Source organism: Centrocercus urophasianus, unplaced genomic scaffold, assembly GCF_019232065.1.
Source record: "Centrocercus urophasianus isolate 14NV4802_14NV808 unplaced genomic scaffold, USGS_Curo_1.0 seq_11, whole genome shotgun sequence".
Taxonomy (NCBI): domain Eukaryota; kingdom Metazoa; phylum Chordata; class Aves; order Galliformes; family Phasianidae; genus Centrocercus; species Centrocercus urophasianus.
In genome coordinates this window covers 56480039-56506164 of record NW_024884253.1, presented here as the reverse complement: position 1 = coordinate 56506164, position 26126 = coordinate 56480039, and the positions used below count along the sequence as shown (strand labels likewise).

The 26126-nt window shown below is 38.6% G+C and overlaps 1 protein-coding gene across 1 annotated transcript in view; it reads left to right on the top strand.

Moving 5' to 3' along the window:
- Positions 1-26126, top strand: part of LOC122171839 (myelin basic protein) — a 106111-nt gene that overhangs the window by 10580 nt on the left and 69405 nt on the right. Inside the window, exon 2 of the mRNA XM_042839617.1 lies at positions 13211-13285. Within this exon, the coding sequence (XP_042695551.1) occupies positions 13235-13285 (51 nt within the window). The 5' untranslated portion in view covers positions 13211-13234. The remainder of the gene's footprint in view (positions 1-13210; positions 13286-26126) is intronic.

The window sequence follows — 26126 nt, the reverse complement described above, 5'->3', positions numbered from 1 at the left end:
TCTCTTTTGTACTGATTTAATTCTATAGTGTTGCCATTAGGTTGATAACAACAGGAAACATAGACGCACGTGTCTGCGAGAGGAAGTCTTTATTTGCATTCTAATTGGCGTTTAAAACTTCATCAGTCCTGTGGTGCTTTTTTTTTCTTTTACTCACCATTTTGACATTCCCTTACTACTCATACATTGTTGGATGGTTTTTGGAAAACACAAACCAATCTCACATGTAGCAAGACTAGCAGGAAATGAACGAATTTAGCCTGATGATGTGGTACTCCAGAAGTTCGCAAGAATGTACTGGGGAACTTAGTATTCTTCAGATCTTATTGGCACCGCGTGAACCCTTCTGGTTCAGGCCTTTGCATTGGTGAACAGTGGTTACTTTGTGTAGTCCGTCGTGTATCAAAATAGTTTCATCATATGATGATGGTTGCCTCTAGTTTTATGCTATATGAAGTTAAGTGCTATGTTTTGTATATTCATTTTTATTAATTGTGTTATTGTTTAGGATCTCAAAAACCTCTTGGGAGTAAGGTTATAAATGTGCTTAATGAAGCTTTTCTGTAGAGCCAGCAGCTGAACTGAATGTAACAGTAGTTATGTTTTATTATTAGAAATGTTCTAGTAACAATACTATCAGCAATAAAGTCATCAGAAATACAGCTTTCTTAATATGCTGTGAATGGCTTGTATAATTAGCTCACAATTTTAATGCTTCTAATAGTGCTTAGTTTCAGTAAGACTTTAATACTTTGGAAAAAAGTCATGGCAGCTTGCAAGTAATCTGAAGTATTTTAACTCTATTTTACATGTATTCCAAAATCTTATGTAATTTTTTTTATTATACAATTAACATTTGTAAACTGAAAATGTGTATATGGGAGGGAAAAAAAAGGCAGATGCTTAATAGTAAGTAGTACATGCGTAATAGATTTTAGGAACTTCTGTATCTATGGATCTTATGCTTTAGGAATCTGTTTTTCAGGCTTTAATTATTTGTGAAGTGTAAGTTCACATTTTTTCTGCCCAGTTTAGTAAATGAATAAAAGATTAACATGCAAATAAAACCTTGGCACAGTATTACATTTGAAGATGGCCAAAGAACTGAAGGTATTTCACAATCAATTGATTCTCTACTTTAACCTGGGAAGTATAACCAGAGCTTTGGCAAGAGAACACTTAAGTAGTTTCACAATCACACATACATTACAACAAAGACTATTGGCACACATAAGCATGAAAGCCGGTTTTGTAGTGTATTCCTGGTGCAAAATGACATTGTAATCTTCTGTGGGTTTGCTTGTGTGAGAAAAGACCACTCAGCTGAGCACAGCCAAATGATTTTATGGTAAGTCTGATCTCATGTATCTCACTGAATGTGCTGTCTATATGCAAGAAGGCTTTATGACAGTGTTTGTTTTCACACCGTTTTTTAAATACATAACAGATAGCTTATTCTGTATGTATCTTTTTGTGGTATTGAATCATCTTGCAATGATTTCTTTTATTGATTGAGAGAGGCACTTGAGCATGTTGACTCAATTCCAGTGTATAATTGCATTCTCTATATAAAAATTTCTCTTGTAGTGTCAGTTGAATCAGTTGGCTGTCATTTACTCCTTTAGACATTTTAAGTATATATGTTTCAAAGATTTCTTCAGTTCATAGAATCATAGAATGGCTTGGATTGGAAGGTACCTCAAGAATCATCACATTCTAATCCCTCTCCCACAGATAAGGCTGCCAGCCACTAGATCAAGTACTAGACCAGATTGTCCAGTATCTCATCCAACCTGGACTTATTCTTAATTGTTTATTACTGGGAACTGTGTGCTTGAAAGGTATTTGTACAGATTTTTATCTTTGTTGTAACTGAAATTGACACTCATTTTTACAGGGATGATCTATGATGTAATGGTCTAACTCTACACAGAAACCCAAATTTAAATAGCGTAGTATCACTCAAGTTCCTGTAGGCTATCATTAGATAAAATTAAAAAATACAGTTACATTCTCTTAATTCAGCCTCTGTTGTAAAGGATAAGACTTTTGCAGTACTATGCTTACAGTGTAAGATCAGGCAAGTGTGGTGGGAGGAGAAACATAATGAAGCTGTCTCAGTTGTGCAGAATGGTGCATCCTGGCTGTGGGCAAGCATCCAGAGGGAGAGCAAACACTGAGCAAGCTGTTGGTATGGCAGGAGTGTTAGGACTTGAGTGAGTAAAATAATAATTGATACCAAAATGATTGTGTGTCCAGGTTTCTGCTCAGTGTGTGTGACACCATTTTTGTGCCAGCCCACATGCATCACAGTCCTACTTAGTGTGAAGTGGCTGCCTCCATCATTAGCTGCCTGTACTTCTTCACTGTGTGGCATCTGAGAGAACGTGCATGAAATTATCTGCAGCACTCCTCCCCTATAGCAGATAACTAATGTGTGGTAGCATTACAGTGTTTATGGACATTCATATGGTGTAGTTGGCAAAGTAAGGGGAAACTCATGTCCATTACTAATTGAATTTGGGGGTGAATTTAAGTGAATTCTGATGTGCCCAAACAGAGGAAATGTTTGCGTGCAGCTTGGTTTAAAAACAAACACACAAACAGAAACCAGTTACGATAGAAACCACTTTCCACTTTGCAGTCTTTGTATGTTTTTCATGTTAAGCAGTGCTGTTAGAGTATGTTTTCAGACACCCTTAGCAGATGTTAAGATGCCTGTGGTTTGGGAGGGGGACAGTGCTGTGGTTTGAGTTTTTTTCTGTTTGAGTGAATATGGCATGCTTCAAGTAAAAAGTGGGGACATGTTTTTTCTTTCTTGTCTTAGCAATGTTTTGTTTTTGATGTTAGCATTTCACAGGTGTTTAAACCTCACACATGGGATGGATTTATTAATAAATATTTCCACGTAGCAATCCATTAAGCTCATTGGATGTACCGAAATAAGACTGTTACAACTGTAACATTAGCATAGTAATGGCAGGCTTGACCATCCAAAATTACTGTAAGTTTTAGAATATCACATGTTAAGTATTTGGGACCACAGATGGGCAGTGCTGACTCAAAGATGGGACTGGTTCTGTGCACACAGGTAGTCAGCAGCTGTTCAGGAGGGAAAGCTCCAGCTGCAACATTCTCATTAACCATAAGCACTGACTTAGAATTGCCAGATTTTCAGTTAAAGAAGAAAAAAAAAGTTATAAAACAGCTAAACCTCGGTGTAATATTGCTTGCAAAGTGACCTCTTACAGATTTCAATGAGAGCTGTTTTAAGCAAGATACTACATTTGATAAAAGACCCATTGTTTTCTCTGATAAATAATTCATGAAAGCAGTAAGTGACAGAGCTTCTTGATTCAAGTATCATAGGATTTGTACTTAAGAAAGTAACTTGAAATCTTGACTTCCCTTTAAGTGTTACAAGCTGTTGTTTCTTGAGAGTGCTGTAGGTGAACTAAGGTCTGAAAGGAGCACGTTAGATGGAGTTACTGTTCGGGGTAAGAAAGAAGAAATTTATCCAAAGGAGCACCTTGGTATCTGTTTTCTGAAAGTCTTTCTTCAATCTTCTTTCTTCAGTCTTCTACAAAGGCAGAGGAACCCTTATTAGCTGGATCATCAACTGTATGATGTTGCAAGCTTGTGATGGCTGTTACTGGAGGTTTTTACAGGGTCAGATGTCAGTAGGTGAACAGATTCAATCAAAAGCTGATCCTGGCCCTCCCCTGCCCTGCCCTGCCCCATGTGTGCTGTCAAGAGATGAACATCCTCAGGCAGAAGGATTCCCTGATCCTGGGGCTGCTTTCTGGCTGTGCCAGGGCCCTGATATTCATGCAGTCTCTAAATTGTGATCACACTCCTGTCTTTTGTCTGAAAGGCAGCAAGGTTTTCTGTTCTCCTTTGGTTCTTCCTGACCCTTGCTCTTTTCCTGTTTAGAAACATTCTGATATTCATCTTAGATTTATACCTGGACACTATATATTTTCTTCTCTTCCAACACTGTATTTTAACCTTGTTTTTCTTAAGTTTAAGTTTTCTTAATGTCATGTCATGGGTTTTGTCTTATCCCTGTATAATGAGCTCCCGTTGCTTTCATCATCCTGGCATTTCTTCTAGTAAAAAGTTCACACTGCTACACGGGTCTGAACAGCCCTGTACCTTGCATCCACCTGCAGTTGTGCTTGTGGGTTGTGTGGTGACATCAGTTCTTCCCTGCCTTGACTGGGAATATCCCCTCATGACTCAATGTACATCTTTTCTTTTTTTTTCCCCTGCCAAATCACGTGTGTGACTCACAGTTATCCTATGATCACCTCCTAGGCTGATCTTTCCCCTTGGTACCTTCTAAAATGATGGCTGGTTTCCCACATCCTGTGTGAGTATGCTAATCACAAGCTCATTATTTAACGCTAGAGCCGTTTATAAAAGGCAGGCCGGGGATGGTACTGTGGCTGCTGTTCTGCCTTGTGATAAGCCTGAGCCTAATGGTTAGCATAATGCATGCTGAGGAAGTCTACAGAAATAAGACTGTGTGTGGCAGAATACCTTGTTGTATTCTGATGGGGTCTCGGTGCAGAATGCTGTGATGCTGCTTCACCATGTCATCGTGGCTGTCAGAACTTGAAGTCCTCAAAGAGCTTTTTAAACAGGAGAGGAGACATTGGTTGTAGCTGATTGCAGCACCAGAAGAATGTGGTAGCTGAAAAGGGCCTCCTGAATTACAGCTCTGGATTTAAGTTTCTAATGTCTGCTAGGCTGTAAATCATTTTTCTTGCTGTCTTTCTCTGTGTTCTATATCTGTGATATGGCAGAAAGGTTTTCCTTCTGCTCATGTGTTTTGCCCTTGAGTTGCCAGACCTTTAGGGAAGGAATATTCTTTCTGTCTGTCTTCTGGTGCTGTCTGGCATCATAAGACTGGGTTTCACAGCTGTGAACCCTGTCACAGTTATTATAATTGAAACATTTCCTTCATTATTCTAGAAACATTCAGTTAGCAATTAAAATAGAATACTTTGTGTCCTAATACCTCACGAGGGAAACTTATTCAAGGATATTGTGGTATTGTGACGGGCGCTGTGAATACCTTTTAAGAATACTTAGCTTTTAATCATGTAGAGGATTTGAGGTGCATCTTGGTAATCATCTTTGAAAATGAATACACTGCTATTAATCTTATTAAAACATGAGTTTCTTACTCTGTTACTTCGACACATTGCAAGATTTACTTATTTATTTTACACTGAATAAAATACGTGTTTGATGTAAGTGCTGAACTGAATCATAGAATCATAAAAGTTGAAGAAAGTAGTGTTTGGCACATTTTTGTCTTCCTTTTAACATGAAGCACTCTGTTAGCACACCTTTTTAATGAAAGAAGGGAAAATAGTTGTCTTGTGTGTTTTTTTTACATTGTGTTCAAATAGAATTATATTTTTTTCTGGATCTTTTGTTCTCTTCAGTACTAATTCAGTAATGGTTATTTCTATGTTCTTTGTACATAGCCTGTATAAGAGCTGAGAGTATTACATTTAGTACGTGAAATTCAAGATTGAAATGAAGCAATGTCTAAGTGTGATGCAAAACAACACACTTTAAAGCACATTTGTTGAGGTACACAGCTGCAGTACTGGTATCAGGGCAATGTACAGACCTAAGTGCTTTCTCATGCAAATTTCAGTGACAGGCTTGCTGCTGTTAATCATAAATAATTTAAAATTCCAGGTGCAACAACTCACAGCTGAGTGACTGTAACCTGCTGAGCCTCTGACCTCAAGTGAATAAGGGACAAAGTACCCAGCATAAAATTCCATTTGGAAAGGAGACAAAACTGTTGATTTCTCAGGTATATGGTTGTCCTCAGCAAAGTGTCTTTTTGCTTTTTTAGTTCAGAAGAGAAAGCAAGCCACTGTATCATTGACAGACAAAATCCAAAATTGAAGTCAGGTTAGACCAGGCTCTGAGCAACCTGATCTAGCTGTAGATCATGGAATGATTTGGGTTGAAAGGTGTCCCTGTTCATTGCAGGGAAGTTGGGCTAGGTGACCTTTAAAGGGCCATTCTATCTCAAACCATTCTGTGGTTCTATGAAAATCCCAAAACAGTGTCACAGTATCCATAGTTGCCACAGTTAAAAAATTTGCTTCTCTGTATCCCTGTAAGCTACTTTGCTCTTGGAATTAGTTTATTGATTCAGAGGCAGTTTGCACATACCTGCTGACACTTCATGAGTGTCACTTGCAGCTTGCAGAACAAATGGCTTTGTGCTGGACTCTCTCATTTGTGCTTGTGTTAATGAACTGTGGATAATAGTGACCTACTGGGAGGTTGTCACAAGATCCTTGAATCTTAGTACAGACCTTAAGCACAAATTAAAAACCTGGGGGCTAAGTTTTCATGAAGTTACTTCAAATTTAAAAAAATTACTTTCAAAGCATGGTTTCATGTGTGAACACTCAGGCAATCAGGCTAGGAAAAGAGAAGGCAAAAAGAAGAGAAACTTAACACATGAATACTGAGGAGCCTAAGGATGCATTCTTTCATGTCTGGAAAACCAGATTCAGTTTTGTGCCTCCTTGGCAGTATGTTTATGAGGAGTGAGAGGCGGCTTTAAAGTGGTAGGCTGAGCCAAGAGAGAGTCAGCTAGGAGTAAGGTGAAAAGTCAGTCTTTCGTAATGTCTATATTTATGCCAAACGTAATAGAGGAGCATTTACAGGAAACCCAACTCTAGGTCGGGCATGTTTACAGTATGGAGAGATTATATTTGAAGTCAGAACAGAGAGAAAGGTGGGGCAGAGAGAAGTTTTTTGGGGGTTGTTGTTATTTAAATGAGAAAGATATAGTGCTTCATTGTTTTCTGACAGTAATGTTAACGGTGTCTGGAGAAGATGAATCATCTTCTTGTCCTGTCAGTCACTTGAATATGAGAAGATAAGAGCCAGCATATGGTGCCTTTGATTCATGAGCATTCAGAGCTGCAGGTGTGCGTTTTGACATCAGTCTCTGGTGTGTTAGTGCAACACTGATCATCAAAGTGGCTGTGTTGCTGGGGAACCTCAGTGACCTGTCTTGCTTATAAAGAGAAAATATACTGCTCATCACTGGGAGAGGACTACTTGTTTTACTAAGTGAAGACACAGAAAAATGTGAGTCTTCAAATGTATCTTGTTTTGATTTTCATGGTATCTCTATTTTTATGTGCAAACAGGTGATAGATCTTCTCTGGTTGCAGAGTACTGTAAGCTCAAAACTTGGAAGTCTCCAAGTAACAAATAACAATTCTTGTTGTATGACTTCTTGATTGCTCCTTGCCTTTTCCACCAGTGTTACTAGGAAGATCATCATTGTGACCTGCAATCATTGTGTGAAAATGAATTCTGTTTTCCTTGTTTTCTTTTTTCCTGGTTAATGCCACATTTATATTATGTTAATTTGCTCACTAATTTCTCTCTCTTTGAATACTTCAGCATTTAGGACAGGTGTTATTCATTGAGGTCAAGAGGTTAAGTCCCCTGCTGATGAAATACACTCTTGAGGGGGACATCCCGAGGGATGTAAACCTTTAAGGGACTACAGAAGTTCTGATAGTGAAACATGCTGCCTTAATAGCATACTGCACTTGCTGTCTGTACTGTATACAGAATGAACGAGATTATGGTGTGTCCGTTCTTTCTTCTACTCTCTCCATCTTTTTTTCCCCCTCATCATTTATTAAACTGCAGTGTCAAAATATTTTGTCCCTTGAGTGCATGAGTGCTGGGGAAAAAAACACCAGTGATTCTGCCACTGTGCCTCTGAGCCTTTTCAGAGGGTTGTGACGAGTTGATGCTTGCTCCTCAGTTTTGTATGCCGTGCAGACCTAAAAGGTCCTGCAGTATGGGGGAAAATACTGGGTTTTCTTTGTTATTGTTCTGGTTTTTTTTTTTTTTTTTTTTTTTTTTCAGTGAGCTATCCAAAGGGATGAGAAGTGAAGATGTATTGGTAAAGCCAATACATAACAAATGAAATGAAATTTTTAGTGTTAATGAATGAAATAGGAATAGACGCATCAGTCCTAATTGCACGGTGGGGCAACATTTCTTTTTTTGGATCAGACTCAAGGAATGAGTATATTAGGCATATATGTGATCCTCTCTATTCTCTAGGCTGGCACTAGCTGAAGAAAAGAAGAAAAGTGAGAAGTGTAAACTACAGGAAATAAGTAAATGCAACAAATAAAAGGCAAGATGATGTCCTTATAGGATAGAGGGAAAACTGTAATCAAAGCAGTCAGAAAAGGTAAAATAATAAGAAGAAATGTACAGATATCTCAAATATTTTGATGTATTTTGTGATGGTACACAAAGTGTACGTAAACTCCTGAGATGCTGTGTGGGCATGAGGGAGCGCTTTCGTAGATCAGCAGTGTTTCAGAATTCGACCCTTCTCTTTGAGAGCTGCTGTTTTAGGTCTAAGATTCTCACCAAGGAGCACATGTTTACCAATAAGCATGAAAGTGACTGTAATGTTTTGATAGGCCCGGAAGGCCAGGATTCTGCTATGCAAGGTTCTGTACGAACATAATTTAAAATACACTTGGTAAAGTCGGTGCTTACTACTGGTAACTTCTCTGCTCTGTATATTATGAATGCCACTAAAATCTTGGGCTTGATCATGCATGATGGATAAATGTATGTAGAATAATGTGCGTTTCCTTCAGGAAGGGTTCCTCAGAGACATACCGTGGCGGAAGTCAAAAGTGAAATAAGGCTTGGTCTAGCAGGGACTGCACACTTTCATGTTTAATGGAAAAATAAATAATGATGACACTTGAAAGGGATATGAAGCACTATGCTTCATAAGGTAATTTAACACTAGAATTTCAAGAGGGAGGAAGTTCTAGGAAGCAGTTTGCCCCTGAGGAGAATTACTTTTATGATGGGGTTGCTTGCATCTATCTCTGGCTGTGACTGCTGATGCAATTAGCTACAGGTCACTCACCTGAGACTGCCAGGGTTTTCTTTCTTGATACATCAGAGTCCTAAATTACCATGGGAGAGAATACTGAGGAAGCAGGTTAGGTTTGCCCAGTATCTCAATCTGTTTTGAGACAAAGGCTGAAGGGCTTCTTTCTAAAGATGTATGCCACACTGAGAGTGTTAAAACTATCCCAGCATTTCCAACTAGCTTCTTGGAAGTACTGGGCAGTACGTCAGCAGCATAACATGGGCCTGACACTGGAAAACAAATGTTTTGTGTGTCACTGCTGGGTAAGTTCATCACCAAGTGTCTGCATTAGAGGGCTTCCAAAATGAGACAGAATTTGCTCATTTATTCAAGGTAATTAAACTGTTTTATTTTGATTAATGTGATTTGAATGTAGTAGAAAAAAAAAGAAAATAATATTCATTAAATTAGCAAGAAGTTTAAAGTAAATTCCTGATATATTTTTATATTCCCTGCTGACTCTTCCCATATGTGAGTAAACACTTGGGAGACGTATCTAGCAGTGTAGCTCTGCACCATTACTCACCAGTATTAGGCTGTGGTGAATACATATTCCTAGACAAGGTAGTGCAAAGTAGTAATTATGATCTGGTACTTGTAAATATGTAAGTACTTGCATACCTCTACTATTCTGTGTAGTTCTGTTGAGTCACACTTAAGTGCGTGGGAAGAGGTTGGACTGAACCATTATTTTACATAACTAAGTTACTCTTCAAAGATAATATTTAACAATCCATTTTCAGCATCCTGTGATTTACATTAGGTAGTATATGTGCTTCAAAACTAAATCACCATTAATATTCAATAGAGTGCACTTGAATTGAACAAGCATTGACTTACACCCCTGTGTAATTCCTGAACTGGTATCACTTTTTAGTTGTTACTGTCAGCTAGCTCCTGGGCTGAAGTATATTGATTTTATTTAGAGTATAGAAAAGTGATGATGAGGAAGACAGCTTTAGAGTGATGATTAGGAGTGGACTTTTCTCAGGCTCCTGTCAATGTATACTTGTATGCAGTCAAAACAGTGTAACGTGCAAAAATCTGATACCAGTGTGTTTCTTGATATATTCAGAAAGTTTCAAGGAGCAAAGTTTTGTCTTTCAGTGAAAATTCTGAATCACAATTTAAACCTCTCTATAGGACACTATATGTGTACGGAAAGATGATTGGAACCCTCTTTTTTTAAACTACAAATATTCATTTAGCAAATAGTAAGGAGGATTTCCTTCTTTGGGTGAGGCAGTGGTGTTTCTGGTGTTGGTAGCTGGAATACAGCTTCCTATCATGAAGAAAGCAGAAAAGAAGGCTTGGCCATCAGGTTACCTGCTAGCCTGGCTTTCCAAGGAAGGTGACTCGATGGGGGAAGGCAGTTGAGTTGATTTCCCCAGGAGGAATCCCTGGGCTCTTTCCTAGAGTTACTGGAAGCAGCCTGGATATCTGGATTAATTCCTGCATTTGGGCAATGCTGGGTTTTGGCAGCAGAGCCCATCCAGCTGGTTTCTGGGCTGGGCAGAACTACGGCACTTTGCAGCGCCTTTCCTCAGCTTCCTGGGGAGCTGCTGCTACACTCCGATCGCTTCCAGTCTGCACCGGGGGAGTCTCCTTGTGCTGTGTGACTTATGGTCATGTGCCAAATCTTTCATCTCACTGGAATTATGAAACTCGATGGGTTTCACCAGGAAGGTGGAAGGGCTCATGCTGTTGTGGTCATGAGCTTGATCTCGTGCTCAGGCCTATTTTAGAAACTCACTGTAATGTCTGATTCATGTTTGATTCAATGAGGATTCCTGCATTTCTATAATAGTTCTGTTTTCACGTTGTTTTGGGAGCTTCATGACTGTTCCCGTGACAGTTTATCAGTGCTAAAGCATGTAAGGACTCCCTTGCAAACAAGGCTGTGGATGGGTTAATGCTTGTTAATAACTGCTGCTTTGCTATGTGCAGAGCTCCATAGTCTGGCAACCTGAATGTTATGAAAGTGACTAAAAGAAAATACAAATCTTTTACCTCGGATTCTTTGAATACTTGGCTGCAGGTTCCTACAAGGATTGCACGGCGAGTAATCCCATTGAAGTCAGTGACTCAGCTCATTGCATAAAGATCAGCAGACACAGAAACTGTGCAGTGGGGCTTCCTCAGAGCAGCAAGAATCAAATAATTGCTATTTAAGTCTTAACAGCAGCCTGCGCTTGCATTCTGAAGTGAAAATGACCTGTGTTCTCAGGTTTTAATCAAGTAAGCTAGACTTCTGCTCAAGTGTAAAATAAAAATTGGGTTTTTCTGTCACTGTAAATCATTCTAGTGTTTCCCAGCTTGTGGGTACTGATGCTGTTCTCTGATCATTGCATATCTGCATTGTGTCCCCTCAAAATTCATGTTTTTGTTTCCTACACATGTATCTACAGAACAATTTGCACTGTACATTTCTGCTTCATATTCACATCAGAGTGAAATTGTTGAGTATTTTTCCCTGAAGGATTAATTACAGATTTCTCCATTTATTAGGTGGCGTGAAGAATTCTGTCAATTTTAAGGTGTTTTTTCAAACTGGCTTTTGTCTCCTTGGCTGGGAAGTAGATTTATCCTTACAGAAGGAATTTGAATCAGATCCTGTAGAGAAACCTGATGCTGGGCACAGACATAGGTGTACTCTCAGTTCCTACTCCAGAAGTCTGAATAGCGTTTTGCATTTCCATCTCTCCAAGCCTATTTATTGGCTTTGTATTTAATTCCTTCTCTTGTGCAATGTTTAGCATCTTTCTGATGGATTTATTCAGACTGGAATTGGGAATGCATTGGCAAACAGTTTGCCTTCAGTGTGCCACTTCATATGCTTTGTCTCTTTGCTGGTTTTTCCACCTTGTTTGCTTTGTTTGTGAAGACACTTGAGAGTAAAACTTTTCTTATCATTCACAGGTTGTGGTGGCATGAAAATGTTATTCTTTTCACTGGCCAGCAAATTATTTTAAACGTTTATCTGATTTAAGTTCACACCACGGTACCAATTGTGGTTCGTCAGTGCCTGGTATCTTTTTCTACCTTGGCAGTCTGGGAGTGGGGCTCTGCTGTGCTCTGTTTATTCTGCAATCAGAGAATGGTTTGGGTTAGAAGAGACATTAAAGATCTCATCCAGTTCCAGTCCCCCCACCTTGAAGGCCTTACCAGGGCCCCATCCGGTTTGATCTTGAACACCTCCAGAGATGGGACATCCACAGCTTCTCTTGAAAACCTGTTCTAGCACCTCTCCACCCTCTCTGTAAAAACCTTTCTCCTGATTTCTAACCTAAATCTCCTCTCTTTCAGTTTAAAGGCATTCCCCCTTGCCCTGTCACTATCAGATCATGTAAAAAGTCAGTCCCTCTCCTGCTTATAAACTCTGTTTAGTACTGGAAGACCACACTGAGGTCTTCCCAGAGCCTTCCAATCTCCAGAGTAGTGCACGGCATTGTATTTATTGCAGAGTAACAAATATTATGACTAGTACCATTAAGCTGAACTCCGTGAGTGAAAGTTCATTATTCTGAGGGAGAAATGTTCGTTTGAAACTTCTTATGCATTTAGTTTTATGTTTCAGGGCTTTACATGATACCTTGCACTGCTTTAAACTGTCTGAAGGAAGCAGCTGTGCAAGTTACTCTAAATAAACACATGCCTCTACAGGAAGAAATATGTAGTGTAACCACAGGTATTAAACTAAAAGCTGAAATTTGAGTGTTGTGGTTTAACCTGCATAAGCCCTGTTAGAGCTGAGATACACCGTGGTGAGCCAGAAAATTCAGAGAGGAGCTGGCGTTACTTTTTTTGTGTGCTTGCCATGAAAGTGCATTCTATAAAGAACATATCCATTCTACCTCTACAGCAAATTGTTAGCAGTTTAGTATGGTGGGTTTTGTGGTTTTGTTGTTGTTGTTTGCAACTGCAGTTTATGTAATGGCAAATGTGAATTCTAAAGAACTTACCTGATCTCTTATGAAGATTTTCAATTAGAGATTGATTGATAACAGTAGGGCTTCTGCCTAAATGCTAGTAGTCCTGGCTTATATGTGAATCAAATGCTTAGTTTTTCCTCCTTTGTGTCTTTAAAGAGCGGGGAAAGCTTTCTAGTATTGCTGTTTATTGTATGAGAGCTGTTTCTTTCTTTGTTTGATCAGATGAAAAATGAATTTGTATTTCATAACGAAAATGTATTGATTCTAAAATCTCTGTTTTGTTTTTATTCTGTTTCAGAATTTGAAGTTCTGGTAATCTGTCATGGGGAACCATGTAGGAAAACGAGAACATAGCGCTGACAAGTCAGCCAAGGTAAGAGCAGAAAAAAAAAGAGGCAAGACCATCTCAGAAACGTAGAATCATAGTCAGTGGAGTTGAAAAGGACCTTTGAAAGTCACCTAGTCTAACTCCACCGCAATGAACAGAGACACCTACAGCTACATCAGGTTGCTCAGTCGCTGGTCCAGCCTGATCTTGAATGTCTCCAGCGACGAGGCTTCCACCACCTCTCTGGGCAACCTGTGCCATGGCTTCAATATGTTATGATTTATGCTATTAAATGAATATTTCATACCTTAATGAATTTTCCAGATTTAACCATTACAATTTTGTAATTGTCATCGTAAATAATGACTACGTCTTTTAAAGAGGTCCTATGAAATATAGCCAAACCAGGGTTTTGCTGCAGGAGATTTAATGAGGAATGCCATGTTTTTGTGCTTCAGATCCATAAAGCGCTTCTCATCATGGTGGAAATGAATAAATTGAGCCTTAAAAGCAGGAAATTGGAGAAATTTTTAAAGAGCAAATGAGATGATTAATGTTTTGCTTGTTGACAACTTTCCATTCTGGGAGTCATTTGCTTTATCCATGAGAAGGAAGCTGTATAGAAACATGTAAAATAAGGGAATTCTAATGGAAAAAGGTTGTCAGTCTCAGTATGTACAGCTTTAAAAATCTCCCCAGTAGAATGATGAGGACCATCAAAATATTCATTAAAGTCAGCATTTGCTTTCTAGGCCTCTGTTGGCACTCTGTATTTTACATGTTATGTGGTATTCTGTTTGTCTTGTGATTATATCTTATTTGTGTTTCTGCATTGTGCAAGAGGAGAACATATCTTAAAAAAAAAAAAAAAAAGAAGCATAAAAAAGTTGCTTCTTGTTCCTAGCTATTGCTAACTTCTCTCCACCTGTTCCCACCCAAAAATAATGGTTCAAACTCTGTGTGTAAAGTAGCTGCCCTTTGTGTTGGACAGATAATTGCCGTGGCACAGCTAAGCAGCTATCCCTAAATGATACAGGCAGACTAGAATTTATGGAGTTGCTAGTTCCCTGACATCTTTTACATAAGGACACTGGAGGGATTACAGCAGGAAGAGAGGACAACTGGTGACATACGTTTTTGTTTCATATTTATGCAGTATTTTACAAAATAGTTTCGGTTTCAGTACAAATACTATGACTCTCAAGTAGTGTTCTACTTCTGAATGTTTTTTGTTACTTCCCATTTACAAAATAGACTTGTGCAGTTCCAGCAATGTCATATGGACCTAACAGATGTATTTAACCAAATATTTTTATTCTTTCTGACCAAATGTGCAGGTGTGGCGTGGCAGGTACACATCCTAATGCATGGCACATAATTGCTCATTACGCTCTTTGTGCCTCTGATTGGCTCTTTGAGTACAAAATCTGGTCAGAAAAATACATCAAAGCATTTGTTCCACTTTGGGGTCATGCATCTTACACATCTTCTTTTTCCTTATGAGGCCATGTACAGAAATTGATTCCGAAATGAAAATAACATTCATTTACCAGAAATGTTTTGAAGGGAAACTTAATTCTGTGGTAATATCTTCTGCCCATCACTCATCCTTTTAGTGTTCAAAAATAAAACAGCCCCCTAAAAATTAAAATGAATAATGCCTGATCAGTTTACTCCTTACTTCCTTTACTCACGGAAGACAGCAATAATGTTGCAGGAAATGATAATGCCACGTATTTTAAATCAGTAAATATATGGCTAAGCAGCTATTATGTATTCCATATAGCCAATCAATTTTGATTCAGTCCGTGAAGTTCTTACCAGCAGTAATAACTGTATGTACCATACCTTTTTTTTGTTTTATTTTTCCTTTTGAGCTGAAGTCTCTCTTTTGTCTTTGTTCAATATAGCTGCAAATTAGAACTGTTTTCCCACCAGTCTTGTGGTGTCACATGGGAGACAATTACTGGAGGCTTGTTGAGGCCGCAGTAGAAACACTGATCTGCCTCTCTCTGCTTGTAGCAGTAGAACTTCAATGCAGAAGGCCAGCAGCTCATGAAAGCTCTTTGTAAAGTTAATCACTTGTAACTTTAAGCAGTTTTCATGCCCCAAAATGCAGTGCCAAAGAGTATCACCTTAGGCAGCTGATTTGAACCCGTGATAATCAGATTTGCTGTACAAACACTGTACTGGCTCCTCAGCAGCTTATCCAGTTCTCTAGTTGGCTATTTAATGTTTAGAGACATTAAAGACATTGCTACTGAACTGTAACTCGTGGTTGTACATTAAATGGCCACAGCAATTGCTGTGGTTTTGATGTGTTGTTGTTTGTTTGAGTTGGCATCAAGCTTTGTTTCAGTAAATGTAGGTATTTGATGACAAAATCAAAATGGAGAATCAGAAAGCAGTCATTTCATCAAATTTCTATAACAAAAGTCTGATGTTCTCAAATGGGTAAATTTGCAAAACTCAACTAAATGGCTTCCCATGTTGTGATTATCCTTTCAAAGCATTGTTATTCACTTGAATTATAAAAATGCCAGGCAATAAGTATATCCTTATCATGGAGAAGAATGTGAAATTAATTGAATACTTTGAAAATTAGTATATTTGATCTAAATAACAAGAAAAATATATTTTCTTCAAAGCAACAATATAGTTCACCTCGTTTCTGTCAGATTTTTGTTTTGTATTTCACAGATTTTTAATAGTTTTTGTAAGAGACATAAAACTATTTAATGAACCCAGCAGATTGTCTCATTTCTTCTACCTCAGATGGTTTTAGACTTTGTGGCCTACTGAGTGCATTGCCAAATGTGTAAATATAGATACTGTTCAACTTTGTTCTTAGTGATAATATTTGGTTTAAATTTACAGAAATATATCTGGGCATAACAAAACAAAAAATAGTGGTCTGTCATCTCTGCCCTACATTTCTTTTAATTCTCTGAGAGCTAAATATAGAATTAGAAGAGTAGGTGACCAGAATTTCATTGATCTTTGTTCTGAGTTGTAATTGATGCGTATTAATTTGGTATACTTGAACTACAAAGTGTGTTCTTTCTTAATGACCTGTGTTCTTTCTTAATGACCAAACCTGCCTTTAAGTATTGCATTAGAACGCTTCCCTGCCACTGCTTATTTTGTCTATCTCACTTAGAAAATTCTGTTCAGCACATACATGACCATCCCTAAATATCTGAACCTTTTTGGTACCCCTCAGAACAGGCTCTACCTTCAATGCTGATTGTTTAGACCCATGGGAAGAAGTTTTTTGGTCATTGTCAACAACAGCTATCCTAATGAGCAAGACCACAGAGCAGGATTTCTCTGTACTGTGTGCCACATAGTACAATGGACTGCTGGAAAGTAAGCTGGTGACCTGTAATGAAGGACTAAAAGCTGCTGCCCTGCCATGTAAATAGATTGCTCAGGACTGTGTACACCTGGAACATGTTAGATTCCTGGAAATGCTGGATCATCTACCAGTTTCATGTCCTTGATGTGCTGTAAATAACACCGAGGAACCAAAACCAATTGCTGTCTGTGTGTCAAGCTCTGGGGAACTTTGGCCAAATTAGCTGCAGTATACTGCTTTTTCATAGACTGAAACTGAAAACAGATGTAGTGATGACATAGCACTCAGCCTACAGCTAATTCTTTGTTGAAGCTACAAGGCCATCTGTCAACAGTGACCAAGTCTTTCTGTGTTGCAAAGTTAGACTGCCAAGTTAGTTTGTTTCTGTACTGTGTTTTGAAGTGATTCATTTGATCATCGTCATAAACTAACTGGTTCTCAGTGTTTAAGTCAAACTCAGCTCAAGTAGTTCAAGCTAAATTGTTACATTTATGATGAGCAAGTATTATAAGTCAAATTGTTTCTACTCTGATTCGGAACAGATTCTGTTTCCTCTTTCTGCTGTTTGCCTTGCTAAGGTTGAGAGATTTTCTACCCTCTGCAGCCTTACTCCTCATAACATTGACAGAAAGCTTTCTGTCTCTCCCTGATAAGAGATAGGTGAAGTTCTGATGCAGGCTGGCAGTACAGTAGTTATATATTTCACCTCGTAGACGCTGTACAATCAGCAAGCAAAAAGGTTTTCACACTGAGCTCCTCTGATGCCTTACCTCAGATTGCTAAGAATGCTTGAAGACCTACACCATGCATCGAAGGATACTTGTGGGTTGTTTTTGTTTATTATTATTATTTGCTTTTTTTTTTTTTTTTTTTTTTTTTTACGCGAGGTACAAAAAAAATTAGCCACTTGATACTTTACACTGTATAGGACTACGCTATTCTTATTTTCCTCGTTTATTTATTTTTTTCTCTCAGTTTTACCTTCTGCTGTAAAACAAAGAGAACACGAGCTCTAGTTGTATATTCTTCTTTGTAATTTGATGTGTGTATTCAAATACTCCCTCTGAAGTCAATATATTTCTGAAGGTAAAGGAAGAATAGAGAAAGAGTGAGAGAAATTAGTATTTTCACCAACCAGTTTTACAAGTTGCATGCTGCAGAATTCTCTTGAATCACCAGAATCTGGTCAAACTAGTGTCTGGTACAAGGAAATATTGCTCTAAGAAGAGGCAGTGCCCTTCCTTAGAGTGAAGGACAGTTCTATAAAGTTGGGTTAAACAAGACCGATTCAATTTGACGGATGTCTGTTTTCTTCACATTCTATCACTGACTGAGATTTGGCCTTGAGCAAATTCCTTTGTGCAGGCTTTATCCTCCTGTTTCATTTCTTAACCTTCATACTGACTAACTAGACTGTTTGCTGGGATGGATGCAGTGTCATTCTGTATTAATAGCAGTGCTTTGAGACCTTGAGTGGGCCTTCAGGCACTGGTGTACTTCAGACAGTGAGATGATATCACGGAGGTATTGAAAGGATGGTGCTGTTTGAAGCCTCTGGGAATGCCAGGATACGACATCTTTCATCAAACATTAACCTTAAGGCCGTCATTCAGTATGGTATCTATTCCCATTCAGTGTTTAAACAGGCAAGGAGCTCTACTGTAGAGGGACCAATTTATGTATCCAAATTGAAGTCATGTGTTTAAATATGTAGGTTGCTACAAAACTAATGCCTCCTGTGTATTTCCATACAACACATACAAAAAATACAATAGCACTGTTTGATAGAGCTAATTCTCAGCCACAGAACACTGTCTTTCAACATAGTCACCACCATTAGCCATGTGTTTTTAGGAGCAAAAAGCAAAAGCCTGTATGCCACACAGGCATAGCAGATGTAAGTAAACAAGCTCTGGTCAATGCTACAGCACCTATTGAAAGTATTGAAGGATTTGAATGAACTGTGATCTTTGAAGCATTTTCCCTAGATCTTCCTTACAGTAAAATAGTAAATATGTAGGTACAATTATATCAAGTACATTGTGAGCATGTGTTTCTGTTGTGTACACAACTGCTAAGCACTACTGTTTCTTGATTTAAGTCTGGAGCTGTTTGAACTTGCATGGGTGTAAAAGGAAGAGATGCTGTCACTGTGATTTTGGCTGGGGAGGAGCAAGGGTCTTAGGCTTTATTTTCCCACCCAGCCTACAGAACTGACTAGCAGAAAGTGTTATGTGTCATATGCCGTATTGCTGTGGCATATTTTCCTACAGTTTCCTTCATGTCTGTTTCTTGCTAACTTTGATACAGAACTACGTAAATGTCTTGTCAGATGAGTGTAACGATAGCAGCCCTTAAATTAGCAAGGACCTGTAGGGGTGGAGGTGTGATGCCCTCCTGTTCTTTGTGACCTCCTTGTGAGCTGACCTGGTTGTTGAACTGGCTTCTGTGGTTAGAGTCAGCCTTTAAAGCAGCCTGATAAGTTCGTTGCTCTTGCAACTTCACACCAGAAAAATGAAGATGAACTTGTTTATAATCTTGAGAAAGCCTGAAGTGCGTTTCTGCTGCTAGGTGGTTTGTGCTATCCTGTGGCAAGAAGTTTTATCATCTTTTCTGAAACTGGGTGAGATAGGTCAAAGAAACAAATTAGCATTTCCAGTAGTTATATATGATAAGATTGTATATTAAATACATATATACTGTGCAGTAATATATTACCTTCAAATACAGTTATGTCTGTAACATCAGGTAGAGTAAAGAGCATTCTTCTGTTAGAGGAGAGTTGCTGAGCTTCTCCTGTGGAGGCAAACCACAGCAGAATCTCCTATCTCTGGGACAGTGACCAGCACACAGAATCATAGAATGACCTGGGTTGAAAAGCACCACAATGATCATTGAGTTTCAGCCCCCCTGCTATATGCAGGGTCACCAACCACCAGACCAGGCTGCCCAGAGCCACATCCAGCCTGGCCTTGAATGCCTCCAGGGATGGGGCATCCACAACCTCCTTGGGCAACCTGTTCCAGTGTGTCACCACCCTCTGAGTGAAAAACTTCCTCCTAATATCTAACCTAAACCTCCCCTGTCTCACTTTAAAACCATTCCCCCTTCTCCTATCACTATCCACCCTGTAAATAGTCGTTAAGCAAGTTGGTGCTTGTTGAAGTATTAAACCCCAGTAAAAGTGTGTTCTGAAATCTGTCCTCATCTTATTCCCCTAATGGAACTCCTGTTCTCTGATGCTCCTGGACATCAGCTGGAAAGAAGCGTGTTGGAACCATGTTTTGTCTGGCTTCTCTTTTTCATACCAGCTGGTATTTCTGATAGTGTAGTTGTCTGTGAAGTTGAGTCAGTGAAACTCGTCAATAGATACAGTTTTACACCATGCATCAGTACAAAGTCAAAACCAAAGTGCTGCTAAAATCTGATGCTAAATATTCTGCCATGAGAAAAGGGGAACTCTGCATTGCTAAGGGAAGGTGCCTTTACATGTAAAATTAGCAGACATGAAACGGACATCAGAAGGAAGGAGATACAAGGTGATTATTACAAAGTGTCACTTTAATAGTACCTTCTCTTTTCACTTCAGAAGCTTTACAGTTTTTCAGAAGCTAACAGTTCATTAGTATTTGCTGGAGGAAAAAGTATTTTGCAAGAGGAAATTGAAAAAGCTTTAAGTAATATGGCTTTGTTCTTGATTAATGAGATAAGGTAACTTGAAAAACAATCTGATCTTTCAGTGCAGCATCCCGTGGATGTGGCCATAACAACATGAACATTTGCACGAGCTAAAAGCCACAAGGTACATACCATTTACATTGGATAATTAGGGGGGCCTTCTGAACATCTGTTACAATCAAGAAAAGACAGCAATGGAAATTACATAGCTTTTCTTTTTTCCCCACAGTATTACAGGGTATAATTCAAGTTGGTGTTGCTGAATTCACCTGTAAATAGAATCACAGAGTATGTTTAAATAGTGCTGAATACAGGGAGGCATAGAAGCACTTAGCTCACTTGTGAACTCCACGCAGCTCAAAATACGTGGAAAAGAACCCAGGGCAAGAAACTGTAGAAAGTCCAGTGAGATTTAAACAAGATACTTATTATCAAAATAGAAGAAAGGAAAAAAATGACACGATTTTTGGGTCCTAAGTTAATACCATTCTGTGTAGGAGTTTCAGGACTGAATTCACTGTCTGGTAGTGCTGAGGTTATCACATGAGTCATGGAAATCCCAACATGCTGGCAACGTCTTGGTTAGAAGATACCATCTGAGTCTGTTATGTTGAAATCTGAATGATTTATGGTTTTGTGGTCATAACTGACTTACTAAATGTCTAGCACATTTTCCTAGTCTTTCACCTCCTTTCTTCCTTCTCTAGCTTCTCCATCTGCCTACTCCTTACACCCACTTTACTTTTAGCACGCTATTTCCTGCTAGCATCTCCATCTCTGACACAATCTGAATTCAGATCCATGTTTTGATTTTCTGTCGCATTACAAATAGTAGTTAATCATTAACAGTGTGGTAGCACACTCAGAAACAGTGGAAAAAGCAGCCGACAGGCAGCCTTACTGAAAGGTGGAAACACCATGGAAGAGAAAATTTGCACTTCTTGAACAATACCTATACACTTGAACAGTCATCTTCCAGCCAAAAAACAGTGAGTCTATTTGAATATATGTACTTTGCAGCCACTTAGGGATATAGGCAGCATGATCATTGCCATAGCTTGAAGAGGTGAGATGAGCAGGCTTAGTCCAAGGGAGTTTTCTCCCTGTTCTGATCTTCCTTCTGAACTACAGGCTACATTTTCTCTTAATGCTGATCCAGAGCTTCCAACTGCTGAAGAAATTTGCCCTATCATGCATAGTGAGAAAGCCTATATAATTGCTTTCTTTTTCCTTTTTTATCCATTTGAAATCCCATTTGTTTTTATGAGGCTTGGTGGATGAAGGATGATGAATATGAGACTGAATCAGAACCTCATTTTAAGGACTGTAAGGAATGAGGAAAGTTAATATCTCATAAAACATGTTTCAATATTTGCTACCGATATCTATTTGTTAAATATTTAGCAATATATTTAGTATCTTAAATAGGTAATAATAGAATTCATCAGTATATTTTAGTATTCAGTTAAAGGCTTCAGAGTTCACAATAGGTGAGGCTCACTACGTAAAATAACAGTTGCTTTGTCTTGTGCCCAATGCTATGCCTAAAACTCAGCATGTTTAGGAGGATTGATGTTATTTCTGGAGCTCAGTCACATGGGATAGGATTCTAGGTCAAAAGCTGTGCATAATGAAGACTAAAACTCAGGTTTGTTTCTGCTGAAAGAAATAATTTGCTTTGTGCTGCAGTAGTATATATTCTGGTAGGAAGAGGTCCTCTCCTATGATATGGTGCTAATCTGCAGCTTCTTTCAAAAGCAAATATGTAATCAGAAAATGTATTTAATGTATTTTAGTTGAGATAGATCTGAATCAGAGTAATCTATTTTATTTAGATGTGACTTAAATGAAGCTACGTTGATTTGTAGGTACTGAGAACATGGAATTGTAACATTTAGCTTTAGGATTCTTGCAAATTCAATATTTCAAAACATGTAATTCTTTATATTTCCTTCAGATAATTTCTTATGAATTAAGGTACTTGTAACTAGAGAAAATAGGTGAAATATTTATTTAAAATTAAACTTTAACACTTTTTCCTCTTCTTTTAATCTTAATGCATTTTGTTATCCTTTCCTGCAGCCCTCCTGGAAGGAGAGGGAACATAACTCCATTCTGGAATTTCTTCAGTGCACTTTTCTGTCTGTTAAAACCTTATTTTCTCTGGCATTTTCTTCTGTTACTTATTATTATTTTATGATCATTCTATTATTCTGTGTTATATAGGCCTTACAAAGATAGAATATCTGAAAATGAAAGTTTTATGGAGCTTGAGGGAAAGGAGGCTAAAAGGTCCCTACCAGTGGATGCCCTGGGAGTTTGGGGAGCTCTGGGCTCTTGTACCCTTCCAAGAGGTTGTATAGGTGTCCTGGTAGTCACATTCAACAGCAGGTGCTTGACCAGCCATGGAAACAAGTGCTATCATTGCCTTTGAGGAGGGATGCTGAGGTTTTTCAGGCATCAAATTCTGTTCTGGGATTGTGCAGGGGGAGCTTATGATGTGATAGTAGAATATAGTTAATTTGTAATAATGTTGCAGCTCTTGAGTCACCTGATTGTGGGAGAATAAAAGATGTGTGGTAATTTGGAAGTTTACAGTGCTTAAAACATACTTCAAATCAATTTTGTGTATTTGGTCACTTCACAATTCAGTCTTGCTGCTTGCTGTATGTTGAAACTAGAGATGTTCTGAACATGGAGCCCATGAAGGAGATGGCTGCACCAGGAGCAGGGTTTGGCTTCAATCCCAGCTTCTGAGCAGTGGTCTCAGCAGTAGACAAGTTGTTCTAGTTTTGCCCTGATCAGCGTGCTTGAATCAATTAGGCTACAGACTATAGGCTGATGGAGCAGGTGTGGAACTGCTTTCTTCCATGCAGAGAGCCAGATGGCCAGCTAATTGCCCCAATCACCAAATGAGACTTGGCCAAGTCTCCTGTGCAGATCTCAATTCAGCTGGTGTGCTGCCAAACTGGGTCTCAGCGCTTTAAGAAAATGATATCTGCAGGAGCTCTCATAGTCAGTCTTCAGTGGGGTTAATTTTTGTTTTTTATTGCTGTTGTTTAGTTGGTTGGTGAGTTTTAATTTTTTATACTTTTGTGGGTGTTGTTGTTGTTCTTGAAAGAAAAGGTGCCTGGTGCCTAACAGGACAAGATACTTCTTGATATAAGGCATCTTGCTTGTTGTGAATCTATTAGTGTTGAGGTACAATTGCAACAGCAAAATTTTTAAGTAGCAACCCATGTTTTGAAGCATTGATTCTTCAGGATTTTGCCATGAGAATTTGTATCTATTGAGTTACCTGTTACAGCAGAAAATGCAGGAGGAGCTCCAGAGAGGACAGTGCTTTGTTTGGCTAGTGTTTCTAGAATTTCTTTTGAGGATCTATTAAAAATCCTGAGACTTTTAATTCTTTGGGTGGAATAGGAGATGCTTATTTGAATGCTGTAGTTGAAAGAATGGGCCAGACTTCTTGTAATGGGTTATAAGCCTGCTAACAGAAATGTAAGTGACAAGTATTTGCTTATCAGTATGCTTATATTGAATGTAACACTGCAATTATATGTGTCACCTCTCCGTGTGAATATATTTGTGAAATGCAATATGTGTAACTCAGTCAAATACTTAGAAGTCAAGACAATTTTTTTAATTTTTATTTTTAAGAAAAGAGACATTGTGGAAGAATGAAACTTTTGGGTGCTAGAGGCAAGGAAGTGGACTGCAGTGAGGAGGAATTGGATAAAAATGATTCCTAGGTATTTCCAGCAGTCTATCTGGTCTGCTGAAAAGACTGTCTCTTGATCCAAAAACACTGAAGTCTGGTGTTGCTAATTTGGATGCTCGTCAGTCAATTCACAAGTAGAATGCATGTGGTTCAAATATATAAATTAATACAAAGTAACTATTGATCTATTGATGTCTTTATATTTAGAGTTGATGAATTCTTGTCTCTTTTTTATTTTTTCACTTTTATTTATTTATTTATTAGTGTTTTGTTTTGACTGTGGATTTTATACTACCAGACCTACCTGGAAATTATACAGCTAGTAGACTATACTACCTCTAGGGGAGAAAGTCATGATCTTTCCATAGTCTCTTTTTGGCTTGTGTCTGAAGTTTGCACTGCACTGTTGATGAGCAATACCAGAAAAATCTGTCTGAGGTCTACCTTCTTTGAAATTGTCTCTGTTCCTGTTCTGTGATGATATACCAGAAGGAGTATAGCAGCGGAAGTATCTCTCTGTTAATGTACAGGTTTTCTCTCTCCCTTTAAACTTCCTGCCTGGAGAGGCAACTGAACATAGCCAGTGAGAGTTTGATTTACAGTTCCCTGCATTATTTTTTTGGTTCTGGCTCGCCTGTAGAATTGAAGCATAAATTTTAGCCTTCCCAACACACATGCAGTCATGTAAAGTTCTATTTATGTGCAGGGGGTTACTAAGTAACAGTTGCTGAGGGAAATGCAGTCTTTTAACTACGTGACGTCTGTGCACTTGAAACAGTCAGCCAAATAATGCATTAACATAGATTTTGCACATTAATGTAATGTGATTTGCTGTGGGCTATGTGCAAGCATAACCTTTGGAAAAAACAGCAGCAATGTAGTTGGAGTCTGTCTGCAGCCTGGTCTTATGAATAAGAAGTGAAACCCAATTTTCCCCTTTTTCCTCCTTTCTATGAAACATAATACTTACAGATCCTGATATACCAGCGTGTTTATATCTTTATCTGTGTATAGATACAGCTATAAAGGTTTAATCTGTATGTTTTGCATTTGTATGTTTCTTCAAGTGTAGAAATGTTGAGCAGAAAGCAATCTAAAAGCCTATTGTGACTCAGCCATAGTCTGGGTGTTGAAAATACAAGGAGAAGTTTGCCTTGAGCTGTGGTAACTGTGTTTACCTCTTTTTTATTGCACAGGTGTTATCAGAACTTTTGTTTTTTTCTCTGGATTTATTTTCAAAGAACTTTACCTCAAGAAGTCACGTGTCTAGGCTGGTAGATAAGCTGAATCTTATCTATTGAATTCCAACTAAAGCGAACAATCTTTGCATTCAACCAAGTCCAGTATAACTTACACTAGGCTAGAGCTGGAGGTCTTGGTATAATGATGAAAATGTTTTGTTGGTCTGTCATTAATTTCTACAGCTTTTAACTCATTTCTCCATTATAAAGCTACTACTTCCCTTTTATGTGTACATAACTGTTACAGTGTAAAGATAACATTAGCTGTATGTTTTGTGTATCACATAGAACTTAATTTCAGGGAAATTTTTGTATTAATTATATCATTTGAATTGTAAGGGACCTTTAAAGATCATCTAGTCTAATTTCCCTGCAGTGAACAGGGTCACCTACAGCTATATCAAGTTGCTCAGAACCCTGTCCAGCCTGACCTTGGATGTCTCCAGGGGGGCATCTACCACCTCTCTGGACAACCTGTGCCAGTGCTTCATTACCCTTATTGTAAAAGCTTCCTCCTTCTGTCCAAATCTAAATCTCCCCTCTTTTGGTTTGAAACCATTTTCCCTTGCCTTGTTACAACAGACCTCACTAAAGAGCCTGTCCCCTTCCTTTTTGTAGCCCCCTTTAGATACTGAAAGCCTGCCTTCTCCATACTGAAAAGCTCAGCTCTTTCAGCCTGACCTCATAGGAGAGCTGTTCCAGCCCTTGGATTATTTTTATGGTCCTCCTCTGGATGTGCCAGGTCCATACCTCTCCTGTACTGAGGACTGAGGATGCAGTACTCCAGCTGAAATCTCATCAGCACAGAGCAGAAGTGCAGGATCACTTCCCTCACCCTGCTGACCACACTTCTTTTGATGCAGCCCAGAATACAGCTGGCTTTCAGGG